General features: G+C 37.9%; 1 protein-coding gene across 5 annotated transcripts in view; it reads right to left on the reverse strand.

The window, feature by feature from the left end:
• Positions 1 to 19,992, reverse strand: part of LOC5571294 (kinesin-like protein KIF13A) — a 131,956-nt gene that overhangs the window by 94,992 nt on the left and 16,972 nt on the right. For all 5 annotated transcript variants that reach the window (XM_021840153.1, XM_021840150.1, XM_021840152.1 and 2 more), the window contains exon 2: positions 7,231 to 7,318. In XM_021840153.1, the coding sequence (XP_021695845.1) occupies positions 7,231 to 7,318 (88 nt within the window). The remainder of the gene's footprint in view (positions 1 to 7,230; positions 7,319 to 19,992) is intronic.

Here is a 19,992-nt window from a genome sequence, read left to right on the forward strand (position 1 = left end):
TGGGCCCGTGCCTTCGATTTTTCGTTGGACCCGTTGGTAGCTAGCGGCAATCCTACTTGGATACCGTCTTGGGAAAAAACCTCTTAGGAGGTGTCGTCCTCTTCTGTTTATTCACTAAACATGGTTGCAACTACAAACAAAAGGAAGGGTGGATCTCTGAATTCACAACTTCCTTCCAAAAAAGTGGGATTTAAAACTGTCACTACACGTGGCAAGAATGGAAGAAAGGACGTTTCTCCGGAATGCGAACTTTCTTCCAAGGGTGAAATGGATAATAATGATAATTGTATCGAAATGAGCAATCAGTTCGATGCTCTAGACAAATTTTCCGAACACCAAATCTCTAGCCCAGGCTCTTTGATTCAAGTGAGGAAACAAAAAGTGCCACCTATCGTAGTCAATTGTTCCGAATTTGCTAAATCCCGCAGGAAATCTTGAACTCCATTAGGGGAATCAAGTCTCCTTCCAAATCGCAAAGAAAGGAGACTGTCGCGTTTTGCCGAAAACTCTTAAAGATCGCAAACTTCTTCTCAAACATCTTGAAGAGAAAAAGCACATTTTTTTTTGCTTATGACGACAAAACTGAACGTTTGTTCAAAGTCGTATTGAAAGGTCTCTCAAGTGACAATAAGTCACCTGAAGAGATCAAAAATGGAATTAATGATTTACTTGGATTTTCCCCAGTCCAAGTAATCATTATGAAAAACAGAACCCAATCTAACATTGTTCGGAAAGGGCTTTCTCAAGAATATTATTTAGTTCACTTTAACAAAAAAGAACTAAATAATATTGAAGCTTTAGAAAAAGCAAAACTTTTGTTTGATGTCCGTGTGACATGGGAACATTTCCAGGAACCTGGAGGAAATTACCAGAACCCCACTCAGTGCCGTCGGTGCCAAAAGTGGGGTCATGGTACAAAAAATTGCCGCATGGATGCTAAATGCACGATTTGCAGAGGTTCTCCCACGCTAAGCACGTCTGTCCAGTGAAGGAAGATACCAAGTTTACATGCTCGAATTGCGGGGGCAATCATAAGTCCAATTTTTGGGCTTGCCCTTCGCGCAAGAGAGTCGTTGAGGCTCGTGCAGCAGATGAAAGATAATATACGTTACGATAACGGTCGTTTCCGGAATGTGCCTGGTAGAGTATCGAACAATGCTCATTTTTCAGTTAACAATCGCTTGATCAAGAATCATAAGGACTGTTCATTTTATAAAGTGGACACTTTGTGCATGCTGTATCTTTCTTATTAATCAATGAAAATTCAATCGGTTTTTTTGCTCATCGTTCGACTAGTATTGTACAATGTTGTGATAATAAAAATTCTCCAAAATAATTAAATTTCACACGAATATGGAACAACGATTAGATCGGTCGATTTTTTGAGGTTATCAAAATCAATGATTGTAAGAAATTGGCTGGAAAATTCGATAATTTATATTTTCTATTTTCAAAAAAGGCTTGTTCTTCGAAAGCATCATCAATCAGAAGCATGATGGAAAAAATCAAGTTATTTTTGGAGCAACAATTTTACAGATATAATAAAATCAATTTTCCCGTATATTTTTAAAGAATTTTTTTTAAATTTGATGGGAATTGATATGAGTAGAATTTTTTGTGTAAAAGTACGTCCTGACGGAAGTCCTAATATAGTATTAATATGAAAAATAACTTACGCCTTCATAGAGTTACTTAGTAAGTCCCCACGTCACATTCAAAGCACAACAGAAACACAATTGTTTTATTCTTAGAAGACCCATCAAAGTACATTGACAATCATCAAAATTGGCAACACTGCTGTAATAAAATCGATTTTATTTTCCACATATTATTTTCATAATATGTTATTCTGAGATTACCAATTGAAAAATTCGGAGAAAACTGTTTACAATTTGCTGTAGATCGATAAATATGCGTTCATGATTTTAAAAGTATGAGACTTTTTAGTAAAACTACCATAAACAGTAAAATTTATACTTAAGACTGTAGTTTAATCTCACGATTTAGCTTTCGTTTATACTAATATAGTTTCTTTAGTAATCCAAACTAGTTTTGAACACGCTTTTTACTTTTCTCTTTTGCTGGGAGTGAAAGGATTGGGTATCAGCAAATTTGGCCATAAATGGGTAAATCACTAAAGTTACCTAATGTCATAGAATGGTGAAATATAATTGATATTTTTAAAGCTTTACCTTTAGTAGAATAGTAAAGGATACAAACATACAATTTGTTCATAAAAATAAGGATTTTTGCTTTGCGAAAAATAATGTTAAACTTTGACGGACAGCTTTTTTTAAGAGTTTTTGGAAAAACTATTTAGCTCTTCAATAAAAAGTATTTTCAAAGATTTTATATTTTCATAGCATTTTAGAATAATAGGTCAACGATACACAGAAAACCGATTACGATTTTATCAATAAATAAAATGATATAGCATAACCCAGTGAACCACGTATCGTATAAGAATGTGCATCCAAAATCATCATTCATGCGTCCAAAATCAGAATTGCACAAGATGCCATATTAAGCGTTATCAATGTCAATACAAGTTGTATATAAATCCCCAATACGATTCATAAACAACAATCTGTGTTGACAACATAACATGTCGTAAATAGTGCACATAGAATCACGTTATGTTATATAAACTGACAGATCATATATCAATCTAGTAAGCATCGTATGAAATCGCAAACTTAGCAAAAATTGCCACCCAAACTTAGTCTAGCTGCTGACGATGGGCCTCAAAGAACAACAAAGTATATGTCGCTTGTACATGAAACATGTATTAAAATTGGCAAATAATCACTCTTCCAACAAGTAACCCTTGGTGGTACAGTGGTAAGGTGTGCGATTCCTGATCCAAAGGTCCCATATTCGAGACTCATTGGAAACTTTTTTTTAATTTTCATCCAAATTTGGTGGCATCGTATATCTGATCGCAGAAAATCCGAAAAAGTCGTGCCAAGTACGCATATAGCCTCCACTTTGGTAGGTATATAGCCTTTTCGTGCATTCTATACGATCGAATTGATTCGTATAGAATGATGTATAGCAAAAGTTATACCAACCAAAATGTTGACTGGGAAACAAAGTGTCCACTTTATAAAATGAACAGTCCTTACCCATCAGGCAGATCATAATCATGCCCATTCACAAACTAATTTTAATCCGTCGGGTAGCCCTTTGAATCTTTTAATTTCGATTGTATCAACCCACGGAAAATCCTTTGCCGATATCGTAGCAGGTAATTTGAACTCCTCCCCTATTCGTACTATGAGTACCCATTCTACTTGTTTCAAATCAAGTGGAAAAAACCCTGCCGCCACAGGTAACATCTACTTCGCCTCTTCTTTTACCGAAAATTCTAACGGAAAATCATCAGATAATGTACCCACTTCAAGTGATATGTCTGCTTCTGATTTTAATTTTCTAACTGAACAATTGAATCTAATGATTGATGCAATGCTCAAAGCCACCACTATGACTGAAGCAGACCAAGTAGGTGTAAAATTTACTAATCTACAATTGATTTGGTCTTAACCGACTCTAGTGATCTTTGTAGCCAACTTATTACTCATGCTGATTTTGATTCTGATCATGTCCTTGTTACGTTTCAAATATCCCATGAAGCGATTCTCAATCTTATCAACTCCACTTTCTATTATTTTCGAGCCGACTGGAATATATATGAAACATATATTGACTCTAATCTTGATGTTAACATTTCTTTAGAAAGTAAACTTGATATTGACAATGCTCTTGAAACTTTAACTCTTGAAGCCAGGAGCTTTGCAATTCCAAAATGTGAAGTAAAATTTGAAACCATGATTATAGACGATGATCTTAAACTCTTGATCCCTCTTAAAAACGTGAGAAGGCAATTTCAACGCCTTCGCGATCCTGCTATGAAAATTATATGGCAGGATTTGCCGAAAGAAATAAAAAAACGTTTTTCACAATTAAGAAACAAAAATTCTGAAAAGAAAATTTCTCAGTTGAACCCTGGCTCTAAACCCTTTTGGAAATTATCTAAAATTTTGAAAAAAAAAACCTCAGAAGCCAATAGCGGCATTGAAAGTGGAAAACAAATTATTACTAACCAATTGCGAAAAAGCTCAAAAACTTGCTATGCAGTTAGAAAGTGCGTACAATTTTAATTTAGGACTTACTAGTCCAATTGAAAATCAAGTTACTCAGGACTTCGAAAATATTCTCAATCAAGAGAACATTTTCGAAAATTCCTGGGAGACTGATTTGGAAGAAGTGAGAACTATTATTAAAAAAAATCAAAAATATGAAAGCTCCTGGCGATGATGGAATTTTCTACATCCTCATCAAGAAGCTTCCAGAAAGTAGCTTATGTTTTCAATTAGCATATTTTCATGACAAATGGAAAAATGCTAAGGTTATACCAATTTTAAAACCAGACAAAAATCCTGTAGAAGTTTCTAGCAATTGTCCAATCAGTTTGCTTTCCTACATCAGTAAACTTATTGAAAAGGTCATTTTGAACAGAATGATGGTCCACATCAACGAAAATTCAATTTTTGCCAATGAACAGTTCGGATTCCGCCATGGACATTCGACCACTCATCAACTTTTACGTGTAACAAATTTGATCCGTTCCAACAAATCTGAAGGCTATTCTACTGGTCTTGCTCTTCTAGACATAGAAAAAGCATTCAACAGTGTTTGGCATGAGGGCTTGATTGTAAAATTAAAAAATCTTTGATTTTCCAACATACATTGTTAGAATAATTCAAAGTTATCTGTCAAATCGTACACTTCAGGTTAATTATCAGAACTCCAGGTCTGAAAGACTTCCTGTAAGAGCTGGTTTCCCTCAAAACAGCATTTTGGGACCAATATTTACAATATATTCACATCTGACTTACCTGAGATACCTCAGGGATGACAAAAATCTTTGTTTGCGGATGACACAGGCCTTTCCGCCAAAGGACGAAGCCCCCATCTGTAATCGATTGCAAACAAAGTTTGGATATTTTTTCTTCATACTTGCAAAACTAGAAGATTTCTCCTAATGCTTCCAAAACTCAACTAATAATATTCCCAAATAAACCGAAAACTGTTTATTTGAAGCCTTCAAGTAGACATGTTGTCACGATGAGAGGGGTTCCAATAAATTGGTCACATGAAGGTTAGTATCTAGGGCTCATGCTAGATAACAAATTAACTTTCATAAATCACATTCCCAGATAGCCGTAGTGGTAAACGCGCAGCTATTTAGCATGACCAAGCTGAGGATCGTGGGTTCGAATCCCACCGGTCGAGGATCTTTTCGGGTTGGACATTTTCTCGACTTCCCAGGGCATAGAGTATCTTCGTACCTGTCACACGATATAAACATGCAAAAATGGTCATTGGCATAGTAAGCTCTTAGTTAATAACTGTGGAAGTGCTCATAAGAACACTAAGCTGAGGAGCAGGCTCTGTCCTAGTGGGAACGTAACGCCAGAAAGAAGAAGAAATCACATTCAAGCCACATGTAACAAATATATAAAATGTGTCTGTGTGTGTGTGTATTCCATCTAACACCCACTGTTCGGCAGTGATATTATGGAAAATAAACCTATCTGCAATGCTACTTTGCTTTTGCAAATAGCTTTAGTCCAGGAGTTAGAAGGTGATAGCTCTATTGCAGATCCAGTGACCCATTTCAGAATGGCTGGAGAGACACGTCCATTCAGAAGTCACCTTCACTTACAATAAGCCCCGCATGTATGCATTACCGTTATCAAATGGATAATGATAATACAAACACACTTCCAAATTCTAAAAATATAATTTTTAGAATTGGCTCGTATTTTGTTTATCAAAGCAACAATCATAACCAGAACAATCTCACCGATTTCATCCAAGTCGGCCGCGGCGCCGTCATCACCATGGAAACCTGCCAAGCGCCTCACTGACTTTTTTTTTTCATCATTCCGTAGATATTCGCAAATATTCAGCGAACGTGAAACACACGGTTCATTTTCTCAACATTGTGATGGAAAGCATACGCAAATATTATTTCACAAAACAGTTGTTTCTCCAACATATGTCGGGTGGCATAGCACCATATTCGCCGGCCGAAAGCCGCTAAGTCACAAAAACCGTGACAACACACATAACAACACAGCCAAACCCACGTGATTGCAGGAACTTTGTCAACAAATATATAAAATGTGACTATCCCTTTATTCATAGAAAATCTAAACTTTGTCTTAAGAACAAGCTTTTGATATTCAAACAAATTTTCAGGCCAGCCATGGACTGGCTGTTGTAATACCAGGTAGAAAGCTCTGCAGAGGATTCAAAACAAAATTTTGAAAATGATTCTGAAGCTCCTTCCCTGGTATAGTACTAATGAAATACATAGAATATCCAAGGTTGAAACATTGAAACAAATGTCGAATAAAATCATTTAAAATTTCAGACAAAAATCGTTGCAATCTTCTGTTACCACGATTATTGCGTTATATGTTTAGGCTTAGTTAGGTTAAAAAATTGAATGCGTTTTTTTCTTTTTCCTCTCTCATAAGCAGGTGAAATCAATTCACCTGAAAAATTCTAAACTGCTACGGCAAATGAAACAAAATTCGGGTAAAACTATCCCAGCTCTATAAATCATTGTATGTTATCAATTTCGTGAATTAGTCCTTTGTTGAACAACGTCGACAATATCAAGGTGGGACATGGTCATAAAAGTTACGTGACCAACCAAACCCATTTAAAAATAGTTGAAATACATTAAAATGACGCTGTAAATTAAATATAGATAACAGATAACAAGTAGCATGGAACTGATATTGTTCCAATCATAGGCATGATCTAAATACCCTTCATACATCACTGTTTGTTCATACGGCCCGAATAACCAGTTCGCTCCTGGAAAAATACCAACGAATGCTTGAAACAGGCAACAGCCCTCGAACACAATGAACCAACAATGACAATAGAATAGTGTCGACAACTGACAAAACAAGCGCGGTAGAATTTTCGGTGGGGAGGACAAAGACAAGAATTGTGCTCCTCCCAAAAGGCGTCTCCAACGCCATGCTGCCATCTCCCACTCCCACATTCACTTCCAAGAAACGGTGCCTCAAGGACCACTTTCCCCCCACATGTTTTCCTTCCGCTCCTTTGCTTGATGAGTTTTTCCATTCAGCAAAAGTTCTACTTAACAACACACCTCCCCCCCAAGAGCTCCCGCAACCAACTTACCTTTCCATCTTATCTAATGTGGCAGGATATTTCAAAATCGTCTGTGAATCGTTCATTTCTATCACATTCTCGGTGGCGAGCTCCAGTTCTGCAAATGGGATGAAAAAAAAAACGAAGAAAAAAGTCTTGTTTTAGTGAGTTTATAGCAGATATGTCGGTAGCGTGGATTAAGAAGCACATGGGTATCATTCGCAACAACTGGTTATAAAACCGAAAAGACCTTAAGAGACAGCTCAGCCAGAAAGGAAGTAGGCTGAAACGCGCCTTCATTACGACAACGACTTGGCGTGGATAGGTTCTTTCGTACTCCCACATACGCTTTTGTGCACGGTGATATCTAGGTTTGTCGTGTGTTTCTGTTGCGCTGTTTTGTGGTTTGGTGGCGGAGCCTCACTTGTCAAGTGTGTGACTTACCAGCCCAACGACGATGGCTTGTATTCCGCTTGAGAGGGTAGAATGTTTGAGTAGTAGTAGCGCGTACTATCTAATGTTTGCTTTTTCTGTATGGTTTCTTGGTCGCGAGTGGTTAGCGTCCTACGGTGACTGAAGAAGTGAATGTCACTCAATAGTCGAAAAAGTTACTGATGCAGAACCTGAATTAAATAGATGGCTGATTTTTGTGAGACATCCTGCATAACTGCAAACTATTCAGAATTGCTAGCCCATCGTGTAGTATTCAGATAGGATTCGACCTTTCTTTTGGCGTTACGTCTCAACTGGAGCAGAACCTACTTTTCAGTGAAGTGTTCTATGAAAACATCAAAATCGTCAAATCTATTTTTGGATGAAAAATTGAAGGATGCATGTGAACCAAACATATCCTAATCGCTACATAAAGAATACCACGTCAGATATTTATTTTATTAAAGCATAACAAGAAATCGGGTATAATGGCATACAGTATATCGGTACGAAAGCATATAGTACATCGTACCTGTCTCACGATATACGAATGCAAAAATGGCAACTTTGGCAAAGAAATCTCTAAGTTAATAACTGCGGAAGTGCTCATAAGAACACTAAGCTGAGAAGCAGGCTCTGTCCCAGCGTGGACGTAATGCCAAGAAGAAGGAAGATTTATTTTATCACTAGGTTACCCAACGTGGCTAGCCACGTTTCAACTGAATTTAAAAGCGTAAAGATGTGTATAGTCTTTCAAAGATTAATAAGTACGCAGAAGCCTAATAAATAAATGAGTAATTAAAAATAAATAATAATGTATATGTTCAACTGAAAAATGACAACATGGACATAAAAATCTCTCTAACAACTTCTAAAGTGCTGTAAGAACAAAAAGCTGAAAAGCTAACTCCGTTCCAGTGTAAACATAATGTCCGAAGCAGAGGATAATGGTTATAATTTTATTAACATGACCGCAAATTCGCCTAAATTTATGCCCTGTCCATACTCCATTGAGCACGTGGCCTTAATGCTGTTTGAATTTTCTAATATAAAATAATTATAAGCTGTTGTAATATTTCTTCTGTTGTGAAACATTTAACCTTCGGGCTGTCGCGCTGTTGTACTTTGTACAACAGTTGTGATTTACATGCTATCATTTTGCAATCTATCGACACCAACCAAAATGTATTTCTCAAGAATCTTCAAAGGTACAATACTCAACAGTTTTTGCTTACAGTTTGCCCTTTATAATGCGGTAAAATAAATAAAAAATACTTGGAAGACACATAATCATGAACGCACTATATACGGTTTGATTAGACTACAATTTGAAATCGATATATCTCAAAATACAGATAATTACGAAAGCTGTTCTGGAGGTGGAGCGCTATCTGACGGTACCTTATTTAATGGGGAATTTGACCGCTAGGTGGCACTGATGTGCATGAAATTCTTGCTTTTGTTTTGCAGATACCTCAGGAGCCATTTACAGTCCGTTTACAAAGATGGTGTCTTCAACAAGGTTGTTTAGTAACTCGAAGGCTGTCATTAATTTAGCCAAGAGATTTGAAATTTTGCCACCATTCGGCGCTAGTGAGCGTTAAACTTCGGTGTTGCGAATATCTTAAGATCCTGACTATTAGGAATGCCGTCTTCGGCAAAGTTGTTCAGTAGCTATTATTATTTTAGCCAATCTCCAATTTCCAGGCTTGAATAAGGATAGCCTTTGAGCTACTGAATAACTCTGCCAAAGACGCAATCTTTATAAGTGATCGGACTGCTGAGATATTTGCAAAACAAATGTTTCATGCTCACTGGCGTCATCGGGTGGCAAAATTTAGAACCAATCAGCTTGATCAATGATAGCCTTTGGCTTTTTAAACAGCTTTGCCGAAGACATCCAATGTGATGGACTTTACTAAGGTGGCACAGACAGACATTGCAGAATTCGCTCTCATTTGAGTATGAAGCACGATCAAAACAAGCAAAGAAAAACATCCCATCTGTTGCGGTCCACGATCGTCAATGTATCGCAAGTTGTAACAAGTCTGATAAATGGAAGCAGCGAGCGAGAGCCCCAAAGAGAGAGAGCAATGATAAAATCCATTTTTCTCACTTGTTTACCGTTGGGGATAGGTGTTTTTCTTTACTGGCACGATAAACAATCCACGAACTTCCAATAGCAATAGTGTCCAATAGCAATAGGCTTGGAGCATGTTTAGAGGGGTTTTATCATGCACTACTATCCCCCCAATCTGATCAAAGTTGTAGCTGTATACGATAAACAGTCTCTCATAATGTGCAGCATGTTATGATAGTTACAGAGAGCGATACGTGAGAGATTCTCTCAATTTTCTCAGGATCCCTGGGCGCAGATCATTGATGCGTGCCACTAGTTCTCTCTTTCATTCTCCCGCTGTTCTTATGCAGCGAAAATAGTGACGTCACTATTTGCGCTGCATAAGAACAGCGGGAGAATGAAAGAGGGAACTAGTGGCACGCATCAATGATCTGCGCCACCTTAGTAAAATCCATCACATTGGAAGACATCATCTTTCTTGGTGGTCAGACTCCTTCTTCTTCTTCTTCTTGGCATTAACGTTCTCACTGGGACAGAGCCTGCTTCTCAGCTTAGTGTTCTTATGAGCACTTCCACAGTTATTAACTGAGAGGTTTCTTTGCCAAAGTTGCTATTTTTGCATTCGTATATCGTGTGGCAGGTACGAGAAAATTTCCATTACGAAAAGATCCTGGACCGACCGGGAACTTCCTTTGTGGGGTAATCGACATAAGTAACTTTCGAACGGTTTGGAAAAAAATGAGATGAAATCAAATTTTATTTCTGAATATATTTTAAAATAAATCTACATTTCTCGCTTAATTTATGAACTCTCCCAAAAAGCCATCGGTAACCGAGTGTGTAGCTTGTTGTTACTGAGAAAATCAATGGATTAACGCGTTTTTCAATAATGCTATGATGAATAGAAGACCTACCTCTATCTCCCAGTGGTGATAGTTTTTGTCTATGACATTTGCTTAAAAACAACGAGCTGCACACTTGGTTATCAATGGCTTTTAGAACAAGATCGTAAATCATACCAGTTTTTTACTTTTTTCTTCGAGTGTACCCTGAAAACATTACATGCAAGCAGCAAGCGTCCAAAAATTCGGATTTTCTACCATTTTCCAACAAAAACTCAATGGCAAACTGATACACCGTTCTGATCAATTACTGACGAATTTTTGTACCAGCAGTGTAAGATTGATTGGTTAAGTCACTTTGCTTCTCCATATAACAGAGCGGTAACTGTAGTGGTTAGGTTGCGAAAGTTAAAAATCTTACCTACGTCGATTTGTAATTCTGAAAATTCAACGTTTTAAAAGTGAAAATTGAGTCAGTTTACAGTGGAACGTGTGGAATTTCATCTGCGAAACGCGTAGGATTGATAAACTAAGTTTGTTTGCTATTCTGATTTACTATTGTTTGAATTATTCATTTTTTTTTTCTTAGTGAAAACCGTGAATAATTTTAACAGCCTGCCATTGTTAACGTTTTGCATGTAATATGTTGATAGCTATGTCAAAACGGTGGCCGTTTCAAAACATTGCATCAATATATGATATATAGCACTAAAACTTTTGAACGGATTTTTGCTAGACACTCAATACAATTCCAATTGATTTTTCAACCGAGTAGGTTAAATACTCATGATTCAATAAATAATGATAAGTTTGCAAAATGTAGGGTCTTGTTCCTAAATATTGTCATGCTTGCTTTTTTTTGCAGTAAATTCACGAATAATCAAGAAATAGGTAGCATGACAAATGTATGTTTCCGTTTCTCCTGATTCCAGGAAACCAAATAATCATATACATATATGTCTGGTACACTGTTCTTTCCAATTCACAGAATACTCTCGAACTTAACATTATTTTTGTTTTTGTTTTATGAACTTAGTCGGTAATCAAAACGTAAACAAATCAACTTCAAGCAAATTGTACACTCAAGATAATGTGCTCATTTGATTCATGTGCCAACCCATATGGATTTTTGCAATGCGGGTTTGCATAAGGAAAGCATGTGCGTAATCAATGGATTCTTGCCATTCTTTATTTCCACTGAAAGCATGATTATTTCATATCCAATCCATAATCCAGACACATACTTTACATGGGCGGATTCAATGTAGTATATTTACCAAACAAATCGTGTCAATGGAAGTTTTTTTGTTTTTTCTTGTTAAACCCAATAATGAGCAAAAATAAATAAGTAAATGTAAATTAAGTTTATTATATAGCTTAATAGACATATTAGAACAGTTTCAATATATGTAGTATGATAAAACAATGAATTAGAATGAGCAGTAGAAGCAGACGAACCAAAATTTACCATTTTTTTTTTGTTGGGAAACTCGTTTTGGTCTTTAATCTACGCAACGTGATTTATTTAAGTGGGCAGCGAGTTCATCAATCGTTTTTTGCTGTTGCATCTATCTAATGAAATTCCTCCATCTGCATAGAAGTAAACATAAGTTATATCAATATCAAAGTATCGTTTTTTAGCAAATATACTTTCCGATGCAGTCAAAATATTACTGGATAAATACAGCTTAACAAGACTACTACCGCGAAACCTTCATACGGACGCCATACATTTTTGCACAATGTGCTTCAGAAGAATGTATAACTTGCACATACTTTGAATATGTTTTAAATGCCATATATGTGCTGCAAATAGAAGGTATTTAATACTATCATAGTGAGTATATGACAAAATTAAAACAAATGATTTTGGTAATTTGAGCAAATTCACATGAATTGAAGGAAGCTATTTTCTTGAGTGTAGTTCGGTCTAACTTGATTCGGGTTGGGGTTGGATATGTGATTCAGAACGTGTTTCGCCATTTCCTTGGTTGAAAACGGATTCGATATATATAAAAGCAAGATAAATATGAATGAAATAAATGTACACCGAATATTCGAGTTTTTTTTTAATTTATAGTGAAACCTCCATGCGTCGATTTATATGACTCGCTATTGAAGCATACTAATAACAAAATTTTATTATTACTATGATGGTCCCCTGAAACAGCTTACCAAAGCATACATGTTGCATGAAGTCGATGGTTCCTTCATTGTAATTTCGAAAGAAGACAATAAATCACAAAACACTACATCAGCTGTTCAGCAGAATATTCGAGAATTCGGCAATATTTTTCTCTTTAATTTATATAATGTTCTGATTTTTTTAAACTATTCGATTGTCGCGCGAGTGTTTGTAACGCGGTCGCGCGTTGTACTTTGTACAACACTCTTGGTTTTTCACGATGAACGTCTAGGTTAAATATAGAAAAACCATCTTCGACAAAGTTGTTTTGGAGATCAAGGGCTGATATGTGGTGGTTATTGCAAATACAGAATTCCGCCACCAGGCGGCGCTAGTGAGCATGAAAGTTTTGTTTTGCGCATATATTAGGATCTTGACAACTTCCTTCTTAGACTGCCATCATCGGCATAGTTGCTTAGGCTACCATTATTTGAGGCAAGAAATTCGAAATTTTGCCACCAGTCGGCGCTAATGAGCATGAAACTGTTTTGCGGTTATCTTTGGAACCTGACCACTTTTAAAGATGGCGTTTTTGGTAATGTTGTTCAGTAGCTCAAAGGCTTTCATTGTTTGAGGCAGTTATTTAAAATTTTGTGTCACTATTTGCGCTGCATAAGAACAGCGGGAGAATGAAAGAGAGAACTAGTGGCACGCATCAATGATCTGCGCCACCTTAGTAAAATCCATCACATTGGAAGACATCATCTTTCTTGGTGGTCAGACTCCTTCTTCTTCTTCTTCTTGGCATTAACGTTCTCACTGGGACAGAGCCTGCTTCTCAGCTTAGTGTTCTTATGAGCACTTCCACAGTTATTAACTGAGAGGTTTCTTTGCCAAAGTTGCTATTTTTGCATTCGTATATCGTGTGGCAGGTACGAGAAAATTTCCATTACGAAAAGATCCTGGACCGACCGGGAATCGAGCCCAGACAACTTCAGCATGGCTTTGCTTTGTAGCCGCGGACTCTAATCACTCGGCTAAGGAAGGCCCCTGTGGTCAGACTCCTGAAATATCTGAAAATCAAAAGTTTTATGGTGGCAAAATTTTAAATAACTGCCTCAAACAATGAAAGCCTTTGAGCTACTGAACAACATTACCAAAAACGCCATCTTTAAAAGTGGTCAGGTTCCAAAGATAACCGCAAAACAGTTTCATGCTCATTAGCGCCGACTGGTGGCAAAATTTCGAATTTCTTGCCTCAAATAATGGTAGCCTAAGCAACTATGCCGATGATGGCAGTCTAAGAAGGAAGTTGTCAAGATCCTAATATATGCGCAAAACAAAACTTTCATGCTCACTAGCGCCGCCTGGTGGCGGAATTCTGTATTTGCAATAACCACCACATATCAGCCCTTGATCTCCAAAACAACTTTGTCGAAGATGGTTTTTCTATATTTAACCTAGACGTTCATCGTGAAAAACCAAGAGTGTTGTACAAAGTACAACGCGCGACCGCGTTACAAACACTCGCGCGACAATCGAATAGTTTAAAAAAATCAGAACATTATATAAATTAAAGAGAAAAATATTGCCGAATTCTCGAATATTCTGCTGAACAGCTGATGTAGTGTTTTGTGATTTATTGTCTTCTTTCGAAATTACAATGAAGGAACCATCGACTTCATGCAACATGTATGCTTTGGTAAGCTGTTTCAGGGGACCATCATAGTAATAATAAAATTTTGTTATTAGTATGCTTCAATAGCGAGTCATATAAATCGACGCATGGAGGTTTCACTATAAATTAAAAAAAAACTCGAATATTCGGTGTACATTTATTTCATTCATATTTATCTTGCTTTTATATATATCGAATCCGTTTTCAACCAAGGAAATGGCGAAACACGTTCTGAATCACATATCCAACCCCAACCCGAATCAAGTTAGACCGAACTACACTCAAGAAAATAGCTTCCTTCAATTCATGTGAATTTGCTCAAATTACCAAAATCATTTGTTTTAATTTTGTCATATACTCACTATGATAGTATTAAATACCTTCTATTTGCAGCACATATATGGCATTTAAAACATATTCAAAGTATGTGCAAGTTATACATTCTTCTGAAGCACATTGTGCAAAAATGTATGGCGTCCGTATGAAGGTTTCGCGGTAGTAGTCTTGTTAAGCTGTATTTATCCAGTAATATTTTGACTGCATCGGAAAGTATATTTGCTAAAAAACGATACTTTGATATTGATATAACTTATGTTTACTTCTATGCAGATGGAGGAATTTCATTAGATAGATGCAACAGCAAAAAACGATTGATGAACTCGCTGCCCACTTAAATAAATCACGTTGCGTAGATTAAAGACCAAAACGAGTTTCCCAACAAAAAAAAAATGGTAAATTTTGGTTCGTCTGCTTCTACTGCTCATTCTAATTCATTGTTTTATCATACTACATATATTGAAACTGTTCTAATATGTCTATTAAGCTATATAATAAACTTAATTTACATTTACTTATTTATTTTTGCTCATTATTGGGTTTAACAAGAAAAAACAAAAAAACTTCCATTGACACGATTTGTTTGGTAAATATACTCCATTGAATCCGCCCATGTAAAGTATGTGTCTGGATTATGGATTGGATATGAAATAATCATGCTTTCAGTGGAAATAAAGAATGGCAAGAATCCATTGATTACGCACATGCTTTCCTTATGCAAACCCGCATTGCAAAAATCCATATGGGTTGGCACATGAATCAAATGAGCACATTATCTTGAGTGTACAATTTGCTTGAAGTTGATTTGTTTACGTTTTGATTACCGACTAAGTTCATAAAACAAAAACAAAAATAATGTTAAGTTCGAGAGTATTCTGTGAATTGGAAAGAACAGTGTACCAGACATATATGTATATGATTATTTGGTTTCCTGGAATCAGGAGAAACGGAAACATACATTTGTCATGCTACCTATTTCTTGATTATTCGTGAATTTACTGCAAAAAAAAGCAAGCATGACAATATTTAGGAACAAGACCCTACATTTTGCAAACTTATCATTATTTATTGAATCATGAGTATTTAACCTACTCGGTTGAAAAATCAATTGGAATTGTATTGAGTGTCTAGCAAAAATCCGTTCAAAAGTTTTAGTGCTATATATCATATATTGATGCAATGTTTTGAAACGGCCACCGTTTTGACATAGCTATCAACATATTACATGCAAAACGTTAACAATGGCAGGCTGTTAAAATTATTCACGGTTTTCACTAAGAAAAAAAAATGAATAATTCAAACAATAGTAAATCAGAATAGCAAACAAACTTAGTTTATCAATCCTACGCGTTTCGCAGATGAAATTCCACACGTTCCACTGTAAACTGACTCAATTTTCACTTTTAAAACGTTGAATTTTCAGAATTACAAATCGACGTAGGTAAGATTTTTAACTTTCGCAACCTAACCACTACAGTTACCGCTCTGTTATATGGAGAAGCAAAGTGACTTAACCAATCAATCTTACACTGCTGGTACAAAAATTCGTCAGTAATTGATCAGAACGGTGTATCAGTTTGCCATTGAGTTTTTGTTGGAAAATGGTAGAAAATCCGAATTTTTGGACGCTTGCTGCTTGCATGTAATGTTTTCAGGGTACACTCGAAGAAAAAAGTAAAAAACTGGTATGATTTACGATCTTGTTCTAAAAGCCATTGATAACCAAGTGTGCAGCTCGTTGTTTTTAAGCAAATGTCATAGACAAAAACTATCACCACTGGGAGATAGAGGTAGGTCTTCTATTCATCATAGCATTATTGAAAAACGCGTTAATCCATTGATTTTCTCAGTAACAACAAGCTACACACTCGGTTACCGATGGCTTTTTGGGAGAGTTCATAAATTAAGCGAGAAATGTAGATTTATTTTAAAATATATTCAGAAATAAAATTTGATTTCATCTCATTTTTTTCCAAACCGTTCGAAAGTTACTTATGTCGATTACCCCACAAAGGAAGTCAAAATCGTTTTTGATTCTTTAGTGTTTAAGCGTGAAATTTAGTGCTCTTTGAAAGCACAAGCAGCGAGTTCAGTTTTTGCGTCGCCGGAGTGATTTTTTTTGGTTCCACGCGTTTTGTTTGCTGGGCAGTCCTTTTTGAAGGCCCAATCAGTTGAGTTGAGGTTTTCGGTATGCCGGAATAATTTTTTTTAATGTATTGTGCAAGCTGATGAAGTAGATTATGGCTGCTTAGTCAAAGATAGATTATCAATTTGGCGAGCACATCTTATGCTTTTTACCCTTCTTACAACCATAAGAAGGGTATAAAGATCGCTTGAAAAACCGACTTTTGATCCGAGGCCCGGAGGGCCAAGTCTCATATACCAATCGATAGAGCTCGACGAACTGAGCACATGTCCGTGTGTTTTTTTTTTTTTTTTTTTTTTTTTCATGCATCTCTAGGTGTTGCGGGAGGCGTTACGAACGTTGACGCTTCAGCAAAAAGCTCCACAGGGATGCTGCCGGCCTGACGGATCAGCTTGACATCCAATGACTTCTATTGTATGAGTGGCACGAATGACAGAAAAGCAGATGAATTGTATAATGTGGTGATGAAATTGTGTCGGATCCTGAATTAATTATTACTACGGAAAAACTGTTAATTTACTATTGATTAGAACTAGTTTTGGATTACCTTTTGATTATTGCTAGTGAGTTAAACACGTAAAACTACAATATGTACAAGAAAAATGTGTATAATTCACAAATTTATGATTTTAGGTTATGTTCCATGCACTTACTCCTACTTAATCTTACGACAATGAATTAAAATTGAATTATAACTTAAAATACTTTCTTAAACTATACAACAGTGAGTAAACTTATATTCTAATGAATGACTTAAGACTAAGACTTTAAAGCTGACTTAAACAGGTAGACTGACCTCGAGACTGACTATAAATTACAGGACGGTAACCAGGACGTAGACGTTGTATTTTGAGTCACCGAAATGTGAGTACAAATGGACATAATTATAGACTGTAGGAAAAGTGACCAACAATTTATATTTTAGCTTTAAAGCGCTATTGCCGAATAAAATGGAATTCGCTAAAAGGACTGTGACCCGTTTTTTCTACGTCTCCCACCGCGCCAACAATCTTTAAAGATTTCGACTCGTTCAGCCTGTGCTGCTGAGTTAGCACCGATTGGTTCATAGAGGTCACGCAAAGGACGAATCCATGATGCCCACTACCACCCGGGCTGCGGCGAAAGCCAGTGCTGGGGGGTCTCAGTGCATTTGCGAGAAATGCAAAATCCCGAATCACGTAGCAAATATGGTAGCTTGCGATCGATGTCGTCGTTGGTACCATCGTACGTGTGCAGGGGTAGCTGAGAGTCTCAACGGAAAGTGGACATGCAAAGATTGCGTTTTGGTGGTGACTATCAGCGAAGCCTCTATTTCGGGAAGGACTAGCAGTACATCTCGTTCAACACGGGTTCAGTTGCAGCTCATGCGACTTGAAGAGGAGAAAAAATCCCAGGAGAAACTGATCCTTGAACAGCAGGAGCAGGACCGGATTCGTCAAGAAAAGGCCCTGGCCGCGAAAGCTGCGCTAGATAAGCGGTATCTCGACGAGAAATATGCGCTGTTGATCGCTGAGGCGGACGATGGAGAAGCTAGCAGTCAAAGAAGTCGTCGCAGTCGATTGAGCCGAAATAGTCAGGTTCAGGAATGGATCCAGGATGTCGATGAAGCGGTCGGAGGTGTTGTGAACGTTGACGATATCTTCCCGCCGATTTCGGTTGGCACCGAGGTCAATGTGCCCATTGGAGGAATGGTTGCGAAATACACTGGAACAATTCCCAAAGTCCCATCGAATCCGTTGATCGGTGGAGTGAGTGAGGGAGAAGCACATTCTTCATCCAGACGTGCGATCGACTGGCTGGCCGATAACGTTGCGACTGAGGGTATGTGCTCTACAACCGGTATGAGAGACCCGATCACAGCATCAACTCCTATCCGGTCGGTTGGTATTGTGTCTCAGCCAACAAGTCAACGTTCAATACGTACGCAATCGATGTATATACAACCAGTTTTAACACAACCAGTGTATACGCAGTCGATGATAGCACAACCAATGCAGCCTCTACCCATACGACCGAAGTTGGTTCCACGGCCGCGTTTACCAACATTTTTGTTTGCTGAGCCAATATCAAGGCCAACAGCTGATCAGGCACGTGCTTCACTACCACCAATAAGTGAATCCCCATTACTACCCTCGAGCGTTGAACAGCATGCAGAGACGAGTCAGTCGCATTCTACAACACAACAACCACTGGCCCCCCGCACTTTGGTGCCGCCGCCGTCGCAGCCACCGCCGGTATCGCAGTCGTCGATCAACCCATCATTTCAACCCAACGAGCAGATATCGAGCATGCAACTACCACCAACATCTCAAGCGTCGTTCTCTCAGACGTCGGTCTCTCAGACGTCGTTCCAGCAGCAGCCGTATACACTCGCAGGTCAACAAGCGACGATGTGCGATGAGTTAGAGAAACAATCGCAACCTCCATCTGTGTTGCGAGAATCGGTATCATTTACTCCACAAGCACAGCACCCGCACGAGTCGGAGAATTTTGTGCCTGTCCATCAATCATTGTCCTCGCATATATCGCTACAACAACCAGCAGAGCCGTATGTTACCCAGCTGCAACAGATGCAAAATCAACAGGCAATGTGGGGACAATTTCAGCAACAATTGTCCGCCAGGCAGGTAGTGCCCAAGGACCTCCCAGTCTTTTCTGGTAGTCCCGAGGAATGGCCTCTTTTTGTGAGCAGCTACCGCAATTCCACTGCTATGTGTGGCTATTCTCAGTCCGAGAACTTGATGAGGCTACAAAAATGCCTTAAAGGCAAAGCGTTAGAGGCTGTTCGGAGTAACCTTTTGCTACCTTCATCGGTCCCGAAAGTAATGGAAACACTTGAAACATTATTCGGGAGCCCAGAGCGACTAGTTCAGTCGCTGCTCAACAAGGTGCGCAGTGTCCCTACTCCGAGAGCCGAAAGGCTTGAAACGTTGGTTAATTTCGGTCTCGTTGTCCAGAATCTTGTGGGCCACCTCAAAGCTGCCAATCAAGAAGCTCACCTCACCAATCCAACTTTGCTGCAGGAGCTGGTGGATAAGTTGCCCCCACACATTCGTTTGGATTGGGCTTTGTATAAAAAGAACTTTGGACGAGTCGATTTGGGGACGTTTTGCGACTATATGAGCGCTATCACGTCGGCCGCAAGTGACGTAG

The sequence above is a fragment of the Aedes aegypti genome, chromosome 2, assembly GCF_002204515.2.
Source record: "Aedes aegypti strain LVP_AGWG chromosome 2, AaegL5.0 Primary Assembly, whole genome shotgun sequence".
In the NCBI taxonomy this organism is placed as follows: domain Eukaryota; kingdom Metazoa; phylum Arthropoda; class Insecta; order Diptera; family Culicidae; genus Aedes; species Aedes aegypti.